This window comes from Corythoichthys intestinalis, chromosome 2 (genome assembly GCF_030265065.1).
Source record: "Corythoichthys intestinalis isolate RoL2023-P3 chromosome 2, ASM3026506v1, whole genome shotgun sequence".
In the NCBI taxonomy this organism is placed as follows: domain Eukaryota; kingdom Metazoa; phylum Chordata; class Actinopteri; order Syngnathiformes; family Syngnathidae; genus Corythoichthys; species Corythoichthys intestinalis.
The window spans coordinates 48,698,107-48,715,871 of NC_080396.1; the positions used below are offsets into that span (position 1 = coordinate 48,698,107).

Consider the following 17,765-nt stretch of genomic DNA (forward strand, 5'->3'; position numbering starts at 1 on the left):
TTTTTGATAGGGACAGATCCTACACTCACATTATAATATATTCCAATAATTATAATCTGATCTAATAATTATATACAGCCTATAATTGTAACAACAGTTACACCTCAACTGGCACATTGATTCCTCAAGATGAATTTCTGTCTGTCAACATGGCTAATTGGCTCAAAGATATTCACTGAACCAAGTGATCCCAAAACACTTTGCCTTGAGAAACTATCTATTTTTTTTTTTTTTTCCCCAACTTCGTTTCAAAACAAAAACATATCTCTTTCTCAATTAAAATACATTGGAATGCCATTATAGGTTGATGATGATGATGCAATAGATTCATCAGACTTCGGTGCAGGCAGTGTGTATTCAGTTCTGACTCAGTGACAGAAAATGGTTGTGCGAATGGTTGCCCTCCAACTGTCCAGTGACCATTTTGGGATGTTGTCAAACATTTCACGCACTGTCAGTTCAGTTTGTAGTCTCCAGCACCCTGTGACACAAGTTGTATGGAAATAGTTTCACAGAACGGATGGAATGCCAATGTCCGTTTCTAAAACTCATCAGTATTGTCAAATAAAACACTCATGCTAGTTATGAGAGAATACAAACACACCTAAAGTGGCATCACTGTGGCGTGTATACGTAGCCATGGAGCACAATATTCTGTGACCCTTGAAAGATTGGTCAAAATGTCAAAATCTTTCAAATTGGCCCTACAGAAGGGAATGTCTTGTAACAAGTGGTTGTGAGTGAATGAGTAACCTCATAAAAAAGCGAATTCAAAGGAAAATTCATAATCTTAACCCTTAAAGGCGTGCAACATGAAGCAATTGTCAGAGAATCCTAAAATGTGAAAAAATAAGGTCTTAATGGGAACCTTTTCCCCCCAACATTTGTAAAGAAAAAAAAAACAAAATGATTAAGTGCTCTAATATATAGTGGGGCAAATAAGTATTTAGTCAACCACCAATTGTGCAAGTTCTCCTATTTGAAAAGATTAGAGAGGCCCGTAATTGTCAGCATGGGTAAACCTCAACCATGAGAGACAGAATGTGGAGAAAAAAAACAGAAAATCACATTGTTCGATTTTTAAAGAATTTATTTGCAACTCATCGTGGAAAATAAGTATTTGGTCAATACCAAAAGTTCATCTCAATACTTTGTCATGTACCCTTTGTTGGCAATAACGGAGGCCAAACGTTTTCTGTAACTCTTCACTCTTCGCTTGGTGTAAAGAAATCAACTGTGGGAGCAATTATTAGAAAATGGAAGACATACAAGACCACTGATAATCTCCCTGGATCTGGGGCTCCATGCAAGATCTCACCCCATGGCATCAAAATGATAACAAGAACGGTGAGCAAAAATCCCAGAACCACACAGGGGGACCTAGTGAATGACCCACAGAGAGCTGGGACCACAGTAACAAAGGCTTCTATCAGTAACACAATGCGCCGCCACGGACTCAAATCCTGCACTGCCTGATGTGTACCCCTGCTGAAGAAAGTACACGTCCAGGCCCGTCTGCGGTTCGCTAGAGAGCAATTGGATGATCCAGAAGAGGACTGGGAGAATGCGTTATGGTCAGATGAAACCAAAATAGAACTTTTTGGTAAAAACACAGGTTCTCATGTTTGGAGGAGAAAGAATACTGAATTGCATTCGAAGAAAACCATACCCACTGTGAAGCATGGGGGTGGAAATATCATGCTTTGGGGCTGTTTTTCTGCAAAGGGACCAGGACGACTGATCTGTGTAAAGGAAAGAATGAATGGGGCCATGTATCGAGAGATTTTAAGGGAAAATCTCCTTCCATCAGCAAGGGCATTGAAGTTGAGACGTGGCTGGGTCTTTCAGCATGACAATGATCCCAAACACACAGCCAGGGCAACAAAGGAGTGGCTTCGTAAGAAGCATTTCAAGGTCCTGGAGTGGCCTAGCCAGTCTCCAGATCTCAACCCCATAAAAAATTTGTGGAGGTAGTTGAAAGTCCGTGTTGCCCAACGACAGCCCCAAAACATCACTACTCTAGAGGAGATCTGCATGGAGGAATGGGCCAAAATACCAGCAACAGTGTGTGAAAAGATTGTGAAGAGTTACAGAAAACGTTTGGCCTCCGTTACTGGCAACAAACAGTGCATAACAAAGTATTGAGATCAACTTTTGGTATTGACCAAATACTTACTTTTCACCATGATTTGCAAATAAAATATTTAAAAATCAAACAATGTGATTTTCAGTTTTTTTTTCCACATTCTGTCTCTCATGGTTGAGGTTTACCCATGTTGACAATTACAGGCCTCTCTAATATTTTCAAGTGGGAGAACTTGCACAATTAGTGGTTGACTAAATACTTATTTGCCCCACTGTATATAACCCTAGATAAATCCTGATTTTTTTCCCTCATGGAACCCGCAGATGCATGTGTTGACTTACATCCATCAATTTTTTTTTTTTTTTAGAAAGAAATTTCAGAATTCGGAACAAGTCTCAAAATCATTAAATTATAAGTGTAACAAAAGTGACACATTTGGCAATAAAGGGTTAGTAATTATTTTTTCCAACATATACTTTATATATATATAACTATACATTTTTTTTTAAAAAGGATTTCTATATTGATAACATGTCATGCCATGAGCTCACTTGTTGTGGCCTGCTCCTTGAGTGTTGACCAATCTGCTGCCTCTTGTGTCACCCACCTCTGCCACATTGTCTCCTTACCTCATGTCTGCATTTAAGTTACCCAAGTGCTGTCTGTTCTTGTTTGGTCATTGTCTAGCCAATGTCTTTTCGTACGCCAAAGCCCTCATGTTCAGATCCCCTGTTTGAGTATGTTTTGATGCCTTTTGTTTGATCTCCTGGCCTTTTGTTTGTACTTTGGGCTTTTGTTAATTATCATTACAGTTTTTCTCAACTGCTTTGACACGTTTCTCAGATCAGAATTGAAATTTCCCAAACTACTTGTTCAACCCTCACAACATGTTGCGCAAGTAGCAAAACAACATGGATTACCTGCAAAAGCCAGTTTTCTGTGCAAAATACTTCGACTATCACTCAAAATTAAATTTCTGTGTGAATTAACATGTCAGTGGTGTCAGAATGACAAGTCTTTGTTTCATTGTGTACACACAAGTCAAATTGCTTAGTCATGCTCTCAATTGAACAGTTACTCTGGTTGAAGGCTCTGATGCTGAAGATGGTGTACGTATGTTTTGATGCAAATTGCAAGTTACACTTTTGTGTTTACACTTTTACTGTTTTTACAATATTGACAGACCATGTCATTGCAATACAGAAAGCAAAAGACAGCACCTAGTATCACAAAGAAATATAACATAAAAGCAAAATTAAAAATGTGAACATAATCATCTGCAACTTGCTCAAAGGAATGAGAAACTGCTTTTTTGATGTGCGCTAGTGATACGATGTTGCGAGGATTGACCATGTAGTTTTGAGAATTGCTAGTCTGTTCTGAGAAATGTACCAAAGCAATTGAGGAAAAACTGTAAACCCCTTTTGATTTCACCTCCACCTTGTCTCGCCTCCCCGTTTCCCTGCTTTTGGGTCCACCTTGACCCCACACTCTGACATAATGTAAACTGAGAGAATTAATGTTAAATCACTGCCCTCAAACATGTTGGACATTCTTGGGGGTCTCTCTTGGTCAGGATATGGTTTATTCCACCGACAGCAACCAGACCATTTATTATTTTAAGTAAATACCCCGCTTTATACCCCGCTTTTTTTCTTTTGATTTTTTTTTTTTTTTTTGCTTATGTGTCTCATGCACTGTCATGGGTAGAGGCCCACTGGCATTTTGAGTGTGCAGAGCACAGAATTTGGTGCTATGCCCCTGGTTCCCGGCCTTCATAAAACAACATGCAAAAAGGCAACATATTTTTAAGGAGAAAATTATCACTCTTTTATATCATACTTTATAAAAACAAAGTGCAGTACTGTATTACATACTCAAAATACTAATGTGAATTTTTGTCAGTGGGGTAGAAGGTATGGAGGACCAAAGCTGCCAAAATTAAAAATAAAAGTAATTAAAAATAATTCAATAAAAGGCAAAATATAAACGACTATAAATACAAAATAAGAATTAAGATACAAAAACTAAAAATAAATCCAAAAATAAATATGGAAATAAATAGCTAATTAAATAAAAGTAAAAATAAAAATGAATATATATACAAAAATAAGAAATTACATTAAAAATGTAAGAAAAAATACAAAAATAAATGTGGAAATAAATACAAAAATAAATATATTGATTGAAATAAATGTCAATCAATAAATAAAAGCGCTTTGCCTTATATTTACTTATTTCATTGTCAGCGCCAACTTGCAAGTGGAAATGTAATTCAAATGAGGGGGCGTTCCTAAGGGTGCCATGGGTTGAAGTATTCGCTTATTGGTTGATCGACATTCGATTTCTGAAATCTACTAGCCATGCCTGCCACAGATGACAGAACGTGGGTCTGAAAGTCAGGGAAACAGCCGACCTAGTTTAGTAGTCCTACTTGGTGAGAAGTGAGAGAATATGCATTATCCACCGTCGAATGTCAAAGCATGGTATAAGGTGAGTTTGTATGACAGTGGCATATTTTAAAATGAAAACTTGGTTATTCGTATGGCATGCTGCACTCTCTCTATATATCTGACTGCTACTGGTATCAAAGCTACTTGTAACTGCTCCAGTGTAGCTTAGCAGAAGTTACAACTAAGTTCTCACGAAAGCAAACGATATTCCTGCTCACCATAACATTGTTTTTAGAGTCTCTGACTTGAATAATTCCACTGACATCGCAACGTTGGATGCTCGGTGATTACAGGGATCCCAGGATCTCATCCAAATTCTGGGTTCAGACTGATGCAAGGACGTCTCAGGTTCCGACGTACAAAGGTTCAGAGTAAGTGAATGTCATTAATAATTTGACTTGGACTATAGTTTCATTCATTCAAATGAAGTGTCAAGAGGAAATATTTGTGTTAAAAAAAAAAAAATAACAAGCCGAATCATGACTTTGCCATCAGGGTTAAACCATTTTGTTATTTCAAGTCCTGTTTAAACACTAGAAATTACTTCTTCAGCTTTTATGCAATGCAACTTTTTAAATTGCAACTTGTTTTCCTGTTTTTTCATGGAGGACTTCGTGTGCAAGAATCCATGCCACGTCTGGATCCACCGGGAATTGTCCGCACACTACAACTACAAACTGTTCGGCGTGGATGATATTCTGTGCCAGCCCCCAACAGTCAAAGGCATAGCTATGGCAACGATAAAGTCATAAATTAAAGCTCTGTATTGAGGGACTCGGAAGGAAGTACAAAAATAAATTAAGACCATATTTTTTTCACCCATTTTGGAACGATAAACCCATATACAGTATAATATAGACCATTTTAAATTAAGTTTAAATATTTCATGCTTTTATTATTTATTACGCGCTAGGAATCTTAATTCATTTAGATTTGGAGTGCTTTCGCTGCCAGCCTCTCCCATTCAAAAATTGATTGGATGTCAAGCGCTGTCAGTGGCAGCCAATGAGTTAAATGTTGATGTTTATGGCTTGCAAAAATAAGAAACCCTAAAATTTTATGTCTCAGAATTACGAGAAAAAAAAAATTCTGGGCCCTGCAACACATTGTCTGTTATTGCAGAAATGTTGGTATAGTTTTAGTTGCCACTTCTGGGAGATGATTGGATGAAATTTTACCCATCAAAATCAAATTATGAGGTGTGGCACGCCCTCTTTGCTTGTTGGCTCTTTGAAAATGGCTTAACAAGTTCAACTTCAAAAGGGATAATGTAAAGTGCACATTTCTAATCAAAAACATAACATAAAAAAAAAAAAAAAACAATAAAAGCATGAAATATCCCTGACCAAAAAAGTTAATAAAATTATATAAATGCGAACACTTTCAGTCTAGGGCTAGGCACATACAGATGAGGCTAATCAATAACTAAATTTGCCATATACGATGTGTGCATGTTTAGTTATATTTTAGGACTAGTTGGTTCAACTTTAAATTACATATTTGCAGTTTTATGTGATGGTCCACATGGTCATCCCCCCCCCATGTCGATGTCAGTCCCAGAAGTGCAGCTGCGACAGGCCTCGACTCCTGAAGAAATTCAGCAGATGTCAGAATTTTCTAATGTATTGAATGTCAACAACGAGACTATCCAGCCTGCGTCAAATATTTGGACTTGTTTTAAATGACAGCATAGAATGTTGGTTGTCGTTGATGTGACAGTACCTCAATAATGTGAAGAAATAATAAAGGCAATGATTGTTTTTCTGCAAAGTAATATTTTATTGATGACCAGTGTAATACAATACAAATGATAAACAGGCAATTGATGTACAAAAAAGGACTTCCAGCACAACTAACTCGTTCATCAAAAAAATTGTCCACTGGACACCAACATGAGCCACTTAAGGTCAGTACAGTGGTACCTCTACATACGAAGTTAATCCGTTCCAGGAGCTTGTTTGTAAGTCGAAATGGTCGTATGTCGAGCAGGATTTTCCCATAGGAATACATTATAATTCCATTAATTCGTTCCACAGCCCAAAAACCTGCACTAAATCCTTAAAAAATACTGCTGGTACTATTACAAATGGCAATTACATATAGCAAAACAAATAAATAATAAATAAAAATCGGATTAATAATATAATAATAATAATAATTCCTGTAATAGTGTAACGAAACGGGTTCTAATAAGGCGGACGTTTTTTTCTGTACCTGAAGGCACTGCGGCGCTGACGTGACAAAGAGGGAGGGGAGCGGGTGAAAGTTTACTTTCGCTTTCAATGCTTTCTTGAGAACATCGTCAATTGCGGCAGACAGCAGGCGTTTTGTGTTGAATAAGTTGTGAAAGAAATGATGAAAACGTGGCGAAGCTGGCGATTTCTCTGGAGATGTTACCACAATAAGAATTGTCAGCTTAACTTATAAAGACTGGCGAACGATGGTCGGAGGAGGACCGTGGAGATGTATTGTTGAGCCATTTCACGGATGCCCACCCTACGCTCATATTTTTCTGTCATTTGCATCTTCATTTAGAAGGTAAGCGTCAACTTTTTCCTTGTTTCACCACCTGTACCAACCTTTTCTGAAACCTGTGTTGATTTGTCACACAAGAAAATCCGCCGTACATTCGTCTGCGGTGCTGCCGTTGTCGTCGTATTTCGAGCATGTCGTCGGATGTAGAAACAAATGGCGAGTCAAATTTTACGTCGGATGTCGAAAAGTTCGTGTGTCGAAGCGATCGTATGTAGAGGTACCACTGTAACTTTTTCCCCTAATACTGGCCAACTGCTCACCATCAGCATTCCCTGAAATGTAAATTTATTGCGTCTTCGGGGAGCTTTAGGGTAAAAAAAAAAAAAAAAAAAAAGCACGTAGATAAGTGAGGACGAGAGATGTCTTATTGTTGAGGAACGACACCCCAACCTTCCTCAGAAGTATCTAGAAGAAAATAGATGACAACAGCAAAATGGTATAATAGATTAGCTACGAAAGCATTAAACGAGACACCAGCCGGTGCAAACAGTCTTCCGGAGCACCACACGAACTTGAATGTGTGAATTTTGCTTCACTAAATTGCGCTAACGCTAAACTATTCCTTGTGAGTTTAATGTTGTTAGCAGCTTTATCCATGTCCCGCCTTGCCTCGCAGTCTTCCGAGACCCAATGCAAGGTATTAGCTTATGGAAGATTATATAGATTCAACATACCTCAACTGGACTTAAGTAAAAAGTTTTTAAAAAAACACACACCAAATTACCAATTTAATACGTACCTTGTCCTCATCCAACCGATTGCCAGCATATCGTAGCCGCTTAGATTCCGACCTTCTCGTCTGGTCCCATTATTTTACGAAGCAAGCAAGCAGCAGGAAGGCAGACATTACTTCGTCGATCGAGAGGATCACTGAACTGGCATGTCGATCGACCAATGGGTGAATAGTTCAACACATGTAGTACCGCCCCCTCATTTGAATAACATTTCCACTTGAACGTTGGCACTGACAATGAAATAAGTAAATATATGGCAAAGCGTTTTTATTTATTGATTGACATTTATTTCAATCAATATATTTATTTTTGTATTTATTTCCACATTTATTTTTGTATTTATTCTTACATTTTTAATGTAATTTCTTATTATTTGTATATATATTCATTTTTATTTCTACTTTTGTTTAATTAGCTACTTATTTCCAAATTTATTTTTGTATTTATATTTAATTTTTGTATCATATTTCTTATTTTTGTATTTATTTTCGTTTTTATTTTGCTTTTTATTGATTGATTTATTTTTATTTTTATTTTTAATTTTGGCAGCTTTGGTCCTCCATAAGAAGAAGGCAAAACATGAAATGTCCACTAGATGGGAGAAGTTCACTGTATTACCTCCTTCGTTCGCATCCCTTAATATGACTGTCCTACATTACACTGAGAACAGTTCTTTAAATTATTAACCACATATAAAAGAAGAAAAAAAGAGAAAACTTTCGATTCATACGTTAGCTGATTTTATATGACATTTATTGCAGCTGTGAGGAGTTTAGGAGCAAGATAGAACAATTCAGATGCAGTTTTACTGTCAAATACTGTTAAAAAGTGGGCAAAAAATGTTTTTCACCCTCATATATTTAAATAAACCCATTGCAGTTCCGTTTGGGTGAGGGGCTCGAGGGTCCACAGTTATTTATCTATTTATCTTTGAAGCTTGGTTTGCCAGATCTATTAATAAGATTAGGAAAAATAAAAGTAGTTTCGTGAAAATTAATGTTGGAAGGAAGGATTCATTTTTTCAAAGTGTAATCAATATCAAGCAAACCCTGTAACTGTTCAGAAAAAAACAACGGTAAGTACCATCACATTTAGCTAAAAGTTTATTGCATTGAAATTTCAGAAAATGCATAAATAATTTAAAAAGAGCCATGCATTGTAATTCAGTGCAAGTATTGGCTATGAAACCATAAAAAAATAAAAACACAAATCTTAAAAACACAAAAATAGCAAAACAATCAAATACTGTTAAGTCTGCACCTGTCAGACACTTTTGGTATAAATTATTCAAACAACCTGGAATTGAGCCTATTTAAACCCCAAATGATTCGCCGCCAATGTTGGCCATTATTATACTGCAATTTCACATGAAATCACATCAAGGGCAATGTTGTTTATATGCTTTGAGGCCAATGCAATGGTGTCACACCAGTGAAGGACGGCCTACGGTGAACCCCGGAAGACATCAGGCATCGCACGTAAACACTGATTAACGGTTTGCCTGATTCCAAGTGATTTCCGATCCCCTTCAAGAATCGGAGCACGCCAGCAAGTCGTACTTGATGTAGCCGACGCGGTCCACCTGCTTGCGAGGTGTCATTCGCCAGTAGAAGCGGTCCCAGTAGAAGTAGATGTGACCTATAAACCAGACACGTTTAATCTCTAACAAAAGAGTGCAAAGTCGAAAATAACTCTATTGCTGCCAAATGAATGTACCTATGTAGGTTAAACCAGTTTGAAAATACATGTTTTAAAAGACTGAATGTAGAGAAGATTTACACATTACAGCACCCCGACACAAATCGAACAGTGTAAGTAATCAGTAACAATGTGCAACATTGCCCACTTAATGCTATGCCACTGATGGCAATCAACACTTATAAGTGAACATCACATTTACCGTTAAACTCGAAGACATCATGAGGCTCACTGGGAACACCGCCAAAGGCTGTGTGTGTATATCGTGGGTATCCCCTTTCGACCATTTGGGCCTTCATATCGAGCCTGTTTCACACATAATGATAACAAACAATATGAAATACATTGCATATTATTACATTTAGGTGACGGAATTTGAACTCACCTCCAGTATTTATCTCCACTGAAGAGCAGAACTTTGGATTTTCCCCTCTGCAGCGCACCCTCAACTTTCTTCACGCTGGCGGGTAGGCCAAGCTTCTCAATGCTGCGAGGGCCCAGAACGTTCTGTCCTGTATATACCCAGAACTGGCGGCCTACAGAAAGACCGACAGTTGGTAAAGAATATATTTTGGGTTGTGTACAAATACCCTACATACTGGTACAGTATATTATTGTGTATAACAGTGAGTCCTAACCACTGTTCCGTTGAAATATACGGTACAGTACTTATAATCCAATGACAATAAAATTGTGAATCCCCATAAATAATGCCTATTTATTCATCTATGTATGACAGCAATGTACAGTGACAGACACCACGATTGTTTGCTATTTCACAAGCTGACAGAACAGTACTTATAAATCCAATTTCAATCAAATTATGAATTCCCATAAATAATGCCTTTTTATTCATCTATGTACGAAATCAATGTAGCGTGACAGACACAACAAGTGTTTGCTATTTCACGAGATGACAGAAGCAACAGTACAATTAACCAATGCATTTACCCGTATTTTTCGGACTATAGGTCGCACCTGAGTATAAATCGCACCAACTATTAAATGCCCAACGAAGAGGGAAAAAAACATATTTAAGTCGCATCGGAGTATAAGTCGCATTTTTGGGGGAAATTTACCTGATAAAATCTAACATATATGTCATCTTGAAAGACAATTTAAAATAAAAATACAATTGAGAACAACATGCTGAATAAGTGTACAGTATGATAATGTTATAGGACGCATGAACAACGAAATGCAAACGTGGCCGGTATGTTAACGTAACATAGCTATTAAGAGTTATTCAGATAACTATAGCATAAAAAACATGCTAACAAGTTTACCAAACCATCAGTGTCACTCCAAAACACCAAAATAACATGTGAAATCATTTGATAATGTGTTAATAATTTCACACATAAGTCGCTTCAGAGTCTAAGTCGCACCTCCAGCCAAACTATGAAAAAAACTGCGACTTATAGTCCGAAAAATACGGTAGGTGTTGCCATTCATAAAATGATATTGCTTCCTGCAAGTAGAGGCACTCCATATTCAACTTAACCGTCCTATGACATATTTTAAGTGAGTAAATTGGGATGATATTATCATTATTTCAGTATAGATAGCTTTTGTCTAGTGATGGCTGGATAATAGAGGATGGTGGAGCACCGCCTATCACGCAAGGTGATCTTTACGTTGCATTCCATAAAGACGAAAAAATATAATATAATGGCGTGTTACAAACCAACACAATTCATACTTTTTATATACAGTATATGAAGTGCAATAACAAAAAACTGGCTGCTATTGCTACCATTTACTCTTAAGACTATTTGACCGATTTATTGTATTTTACTGACTTGTGTGCACCCCCCCCCCCTCCCATTTCAGTTAGTTAATGTTTATATGTTCCAATACTTGGCACATAGTTATATAATTATGTTGTGCCACTGTGTTCTGCACTGGGATTTTCACAATGTAAAATATGTGCAATGGTTCAAACGGAATCAAGACACACTGCTCCAGAAACATGTAATCCTCTCTTCAGAAACTGGGCTGCTTCAAAACAACTAGCCTTTGCTTAGTCACAACACCCAGGTTGCACTCTTGCTTGTTAGGTTGCCAAGAGCCATGCTTGTCTTTTGGGCTGATTTGTGTCTTTTACAATGCATGAAGCTCACGTACCAGAGAAGAAGTAAAGTTTCCCCGTGAAAAGATCTTCAAAAGCTGCGTCAATGACTGTCGGCAGTGCCGGCCAACGTTCAGAAACTCTGAATGGACCTTTGAGCTCGCCATCATTTCTGCTGCTGGATTTCTTCCAGTAATATCTAATGAGAAGAACACAAGAATTTGAGCATGTCCGACTCACTAACTAATGTGCCACCATGTTGTTTTCCTTACCCGTCGCTGAAGAAATACAAATTGTTTTCAATGTTGGTGATGGTGTCAAAGCTGTTAACTTTGCAAATATCTTTGGCTGTGGGATCCACAGGTTTTTGAGTAGTGGTAGTAGGAACCTGAGTTGTGGTGGTAGTCGTGGTGCGAGGCCTAGGGGGTGTGGGATTTGGGCCTGTTCTACGTCCTGAACACAATATAATGTATTTTATTAAAAATATAATTCAACCTTTGGAATGTGAAAGGATATTAGATCGTGCTCTATTTCGTTTTACCATAGAGATACTGAATGCCCGCAACGTCATCTTTATGCAGGGAGAAGTTCTCCACGTAAGTGTACATTGGGTACATCAGTGCCTGTCGAATGCTGGAGTGGTCCAGACCGAGTGCGTGTCCAAACTCGTGGGCAGCCACCAGGAACAGGCTGTAACCTGCGATGGTTTACAAGTCAAAAAGGCATAAGAATCCCCAAAAGTGAGTTTTGAATGCAATGTATATAGTGGTTCATATCCTTCCACAAGTCTGAAATTTAACTACCAAGTAGATATTTTGTGAGCTGACCATTTCTTTAAAAAAAAAAAGTCCATAAATGAATTATCAAATCATAAAGTGCTGCCTCTCCCAATGAAAATTGGTATGCTCTTTTTGCAAGATTGATAATCTCTTCAGATCTGGGCACAAAGTGTAATTTATGGATTTATTTTTCCAAGTGCTGCCAGCAGTCAAAACATAGCATTCTGACTGATATTGCGTTTGTCGAATAACAAACAAATGAATTCTTCAATTTCCTTTATCTTTGAGCTGCCATTTTGACCAACAACCATCTTCTGCTGTTGAAGGAAATTAACACAGAGAGACTTTAGAGATAAGATTTGTATTGTGAAAATCACATATGTGCCTCCACGTTTTCACTGTGCTGTCCAAGCATGTCAAATAATTCAAAATAAACCAAGACCCTGTGAAAAAAGTATGCTTCCTTTAAATTTTCACCTCTGTCATTACAGAAGCCCCATTTCTTGTCGCTGTCGTAGCTGGCGGTAGTGGCGCACCAGAGCTTGCCATCATCTCGGCCCTCACTAGTGCACGTGTCGTACTGTTGGCCAAGGAACGTAAATGGGAAGTGGCATGGCTCTCCTTCAGAGTTTCCTCCGGAGACCGCAGTATCTGCTCAATTGGAGAAAACAAATGACAATTTCAAATAGTTTGGAAATATGATGGTGAAATAATATTTACATTTAAAAATAAAAAGAACAACAACAACAAAGCTCTAATTTCCAATTTGAGTCTATTTAAAAACAAAATCAGCAAATGCATTGGCATGATCACACAAGAAAGTATTAATGTGTCATATTTCTCAACACACACCTCGGTTGGGGCAGAATCCGTATTTCTTGTCCTGGTCAAAGTTGTCTGTGGTGGCACACCAGCGATAGCGGTCTTCGCGGCCCTCCGTGGTACAACTGCTGTACTCCTTCCCTTGGAATACAAACGGAAACACGCAGGGTGCGGCGTCTGCGTTCCCTCCAAAAGTGTATAGAACTGTCAGTTTGGGAAAAAGGAAGTGGGTGGTAATGTTTTAGATCATTTTGTATTCCGTTCATTATTGAGTTATTTCATAACTATGTCAGACTCACGTTCACTGGGACAGAAGCCATATTTTTTATCTTTGCTGAAATCAGTGGTGGTGGCGCACCACGGGAGATTGTCCTGGCGGCCGTCGGTAGTGCAGGATGTGTAGGACTTGCCCTCAAAAGTGAAGGGGAAGTGGCAAATGGCACCCTCAGCATTCCCATAGCGGGTCTTCACCACTTTTGAAAGAGAGTGCAAAATGTTAGCAAAAGAGTGAGTTAAGTTCAGTGCGAGGGAAGGCATCAAGTACCTGCCCCCTTTCCTAGTGTCCAGTTTTCATCGTCATCAAAGTGGGCATCTCCCTGGATTCCATTGCCAGGAGGGTAAGCGTGTGCCAGGAGGCCATCCTTACCATCGAAGGGGTATGGGTCTCCATGGTCTGAAAAATGTCATAAAGTGCCGGTCAATGTCTGTGGTATGACAAAAATGTTCACAGGTAAATGTTACCCAGTCTATTGTTTGTATAACTGTGACCTGACAATGACTGGTTGTATCCCATAATACTGTAAATGCAGCTGACAAAACGTTCCCCATCCCTGATTACTGTAACAGATATTTAAAATCCAACCATTATTTTTTTTTATCACTGATAAAGATGAAACCTCCTGTGTCACATACCGCCTTTTCCAAATGAGACCATGATATCCGCCGTCCCTTCAAAGAGACGAGTGAATGTCAAAGGGGTGACGTCACTCCAAACTTTGAAAGCTCTGGCAAATGCATCATCAGTCAGGGAGCTGTCCAAGTCTGGAGAATAGTTTAGGATCCTGTGGAGGAAATGGTTCAACTTTTTACTAAACTGGATTTCTACTAGCTCACAAAAAGTTGTCACCTAGCATAGAAACTAGGGATGTGACAAAATATCAAAATGGTGATATATCGTGATACTTTGTAGCCCAAAAGATTTTCGATATTCTCCTGCCAAAAATCGAGGTATCGTTTTAAGAAGGTGTCAATGTTTAAAAAATAAATAATTAAAAGGAACCAATAACTGGCTGCCAAAATCTTCCACCATAATAGTGTCTCAGTTAACTGTAAGGCTGCCATTGACGGTTAGACTGGGAAGGTTCGTTCATTCAAAACCAGAGCATTCACAGTCTTTTGGTCTGATTTTTGGGGCATTTACAGGTCATTTCCTGTTGACTTTGAGTCACTGCCTATTAATTTGGATGATTCCAAAATCAACAGCAAGTAACTGAAAATCAAAATGCAAATGAGAAAAAAAAATCACCTCATTGCCTGGCATTGGCTGCCACTGACAGCTATAGATGTTCAATCCATTTGAAGTGGGAGGGATGGCAGCGAATGAACGAATGGACGAACGGATTGGACGTCTACTAGTGATAAACTCATTCCAATTCACAGCAGAAGCTTGTTTTTCTGTTTATTAGTTGTTTATAGAATATCCTAGAATGAATTCCTGACCAGTGTATCGACAATCGTTGTATCGCCATATCGTCAGATCATCGTTATTGTGAGCTTTGTATCACAAATCGTATCGTATCGCGAGGTAACAAGAGGTTCCCACTCCTAATAGAAACATTATACGTAAAAGTTGGTCATTGAGTTCTGTCAACTCACCTGTAAGTAATGTCATTGTGGTCCCATTTAAGGTCTCCGTCAAATGTTTTGTAGTTGGCCACGTCGGGAAGGCCACAGCGCGGCTGCTTCATAGCCTCAAGGGTGGCCGAGTCCAGCTGACCTGTTACTTCCAGACCCATATGTTGCTGCATCTTCTTCAGAGCTTTGGAGGTGGACACGATGGATTGAAAGCCACTGCGCTTCAGGCTTTCCAGGTAGCCAAACTTGGTCAGGTAACTCTGAGGATTTAGTACAGATAGTGAAAGAATGTCCAGTAGAGAAGATATTGACACAGGTGGGATCTAGCTGGAAGATTTGTCAATTTTACCATATTTGTTAAAATTTTATAGCTCTAACACTTTTAGGGTTAAAAAACACATAAATAAATGTAATATTTTACAACATGTAAAATGTTATCTCAGGTACAGTTTTGATCTTCCTCTCAATTGTGGAGGGTGCAAAGCACTCCATCCATTCTACAACAAAATGTGTTATAGTTGTGTAATGGTTCCTTTAAAAAGTGGGTTTTCGCTGACAAGAGTTGTTTACACTAAAAGCATTTTTGACGACAAATGGATCATTTACTAAAGTAGTGCGTGATGACCACTAAGCGACTATCCCAACCCAGTTTTTAAAAAATATACTGTACATATACAGCAAACGACTTTAACACCCGCTATGAAATAAAGTGAGCGAAAGCTTTTTCACATGATGTTACCAATGAGCCCAGTAAATGGCAATCATATTGTCAGCTGTGCTCAACATTGCTGAAGATTTGGTGACTATTTACCGTATTGTCCCGAATATAAGACGGCCCCCTCTTTTTCAAGACTCAAGTTTGAAAAAAGATTTTTTTGAACACCAAATTATTTTTTATACAGAAAATAATTACGGTACATCTGAAACAAATGATTATAACAATATATTTGAGAGGAAAAGCATGTTATTTTGCCTCATTCAAATCTTAATATCTGAACATTTAAATATGTAAACTAAAGTGCAATCACATTCGTAAATGAATGGCTTCTGGTTTTTGAAATGTAAATAAACCAATCTATTGTGGTAAAACAACAAAATTGCAATAACTGCATTCACCATCAAAGTGAAGTCTAACTGTAACTGTAGTCTCGGAACAAATCTGAATAAGGAAAAACATTGCAATAAAATAATGCAAACTGGTTAAATTTGAGAGTAGCTGAGATCTTTCATGACAGAACATCACTTCAATGGTATCTGGCGCCATCTAGTGTCGTGAATGGATATAACATCTAGACCGCGAATATAAGACGAACCCCACTGTTTCAGTCTTATTTCAATGCAAAAAACACCATCTTATATTTGGGCCAATAAGGTATATGCTACAAAAGCATTTTCTATTCACCCACATGCTTGAAAGTTTTGTGTGTAGTTTAAATCTTTATCATCTTTAAAATTAATCCTGTTTCTAGTATCTTTTTCTTTGGCTCCTTAGATCACTGTAGGTTTACTTCCTTGATCAACCTTCAAAGACTGTAGATTGTACAATATATGTCATGGGTATCTAATGTATAGTGTTTTACAAAAAAACTTGCCTGCCAAGCTGTAAATATTTTGCCAAAAGTTCCTTGCCTCTCACCTGCACAGCTCTACATGACAAAAGTGCGAGAGCGCTGGAGGACTTGTGGCATTACTCTTACAAAAATATCACCTAAAGCACTCTGTTTGAATAACTTTCCATAAAGTTAATTTGTATTTGTCTGTTATCAGGACAAATAAAGCAAATCTCCAAAGATTAAAAAAGCAATGACAATATACATTTTCATAATGTAATTATTTGCTTTTTTACTAAACAAATAGGGGAAAAAAGGATTAAATTTGATCGGAAATCTGAGATTGCCCAGCCCAAGCGCCCTGAGGTTAGTTTGCGCTTCCATTTCCCTGCACAGCTTGACTTCTCTTCAAAACTCACTTATCAAGATAACATGCACCATCTGGTACTTACTCGTGCCAGCTCCATATCAGTCATGTTTTTGATGATGTCTCCTGGAAATGTGACCTGGACTGACTTGAGGGGAAGGCTCCATCCATCCCTCAAGGTGCCGAAGCCCCAGAGCAGACATACAAGCAAAGCAAGGGATCTCATGGTGGAGCCTGTCAGTCTGTGATGATGAAAATCAAGTTGAAATGTGCAATCCGTCTAAAGTCCTCTTTTTGGCGTCTCGCCGCTCTCGTGTCCTTGTTTAGATTTGTGGGGCTTTTTATGCGACTTGATGTCTTAGTCACATCACCTCATCCCCACCCATCTCAACCTCAACCCTCCCACTCCACACTTAACACATGCTATCAGTTCAATTGCCTCGGGAGGGAATTTCCAAAATATTCCCATTTGACTTTGCAACAACAACACTTGAGTTTGGCATTTACAATTGTATTTGATTGCACAAATGATGTACTAAGCTTAACGCTCACTACTGAGTGCGTTCATGTAACCCTATCAAATCAATGGTCAATTATTGTATATTGAGACCGTGATTGATTTCTGGACCTTTACACTCGTTATGGCCAAAGTATCGGCGGGCCACGTATGGCTGCCCCCCCCCCCCCCCCCCTCCAAAAAAAAATCTGTTCCACTAAATTTGTGTCTGTTAAAAAATGAAATAGAAAAGGTCCAACTATTTTTCCAAGTACTTAAATAATTTCAAGTAATCAAATAATTCATTTTATTATTATTAT

At 38.2% G+C, this 17,765-nt stretch overlaps 1 protein-coding gene and 1 long non-coding RNA gene across 2 annotated transcripts; one reads left to right on the top strand and one right to left on the bottom strand.

Annotated features, from left to right (window-relative positions):
- Positions 1-4,451: 4,451 nt before the first annotated feature.
- LOC130912190 (uncharacterized) lies at positions 4,452-6,660 on the top strand. The gene is made up of 3 exons (XR_009062563.1): positions 4,452-4,579; positions 4,775-4,910; positions 5,148-6,660. It is a non-coding gene; the product is annotated as an uncharacterized LOC130912190 (long non-coding RNA).
- A 2,228-nt stretch (positions 6,661-8,888) lies between these two features.
- mmp9 (matrix metallopeptidase 9) lies at positions 8,889-17,279 on the bottom strand. Its single transcript, XM_057830086.1, has 13 exons — positions 17,035-17,279; positions 15,054-15,292; positions 14,091-14,239; positions 13,723-13,851; positions 13,478-13,651; positions 13,209-13,382; positions 12,834-13,007; positions 12,119-12,274; positions 11,850-12,030; positions 11,634-11,776; positions 9,892-10,042; positions 9,709-9,812; positions 8,889-9,446 (listed from the first exon to the last, which is right to left on the bottom strand). The coding sequence occupies exons 1-13, from the start codon at positions 17,173-17,175 to the stop codon at positions 9,337-9,339; spliced, it is 2,025 nt and encodes a 674-aa protein (XP_057686069.1). The 5' UTR covers positions 17,176-17,279; the 3' UTR covers positions 8,889-9,336.
- Positions 17,280-17,765: the final 486 nt, after the last annotated feature.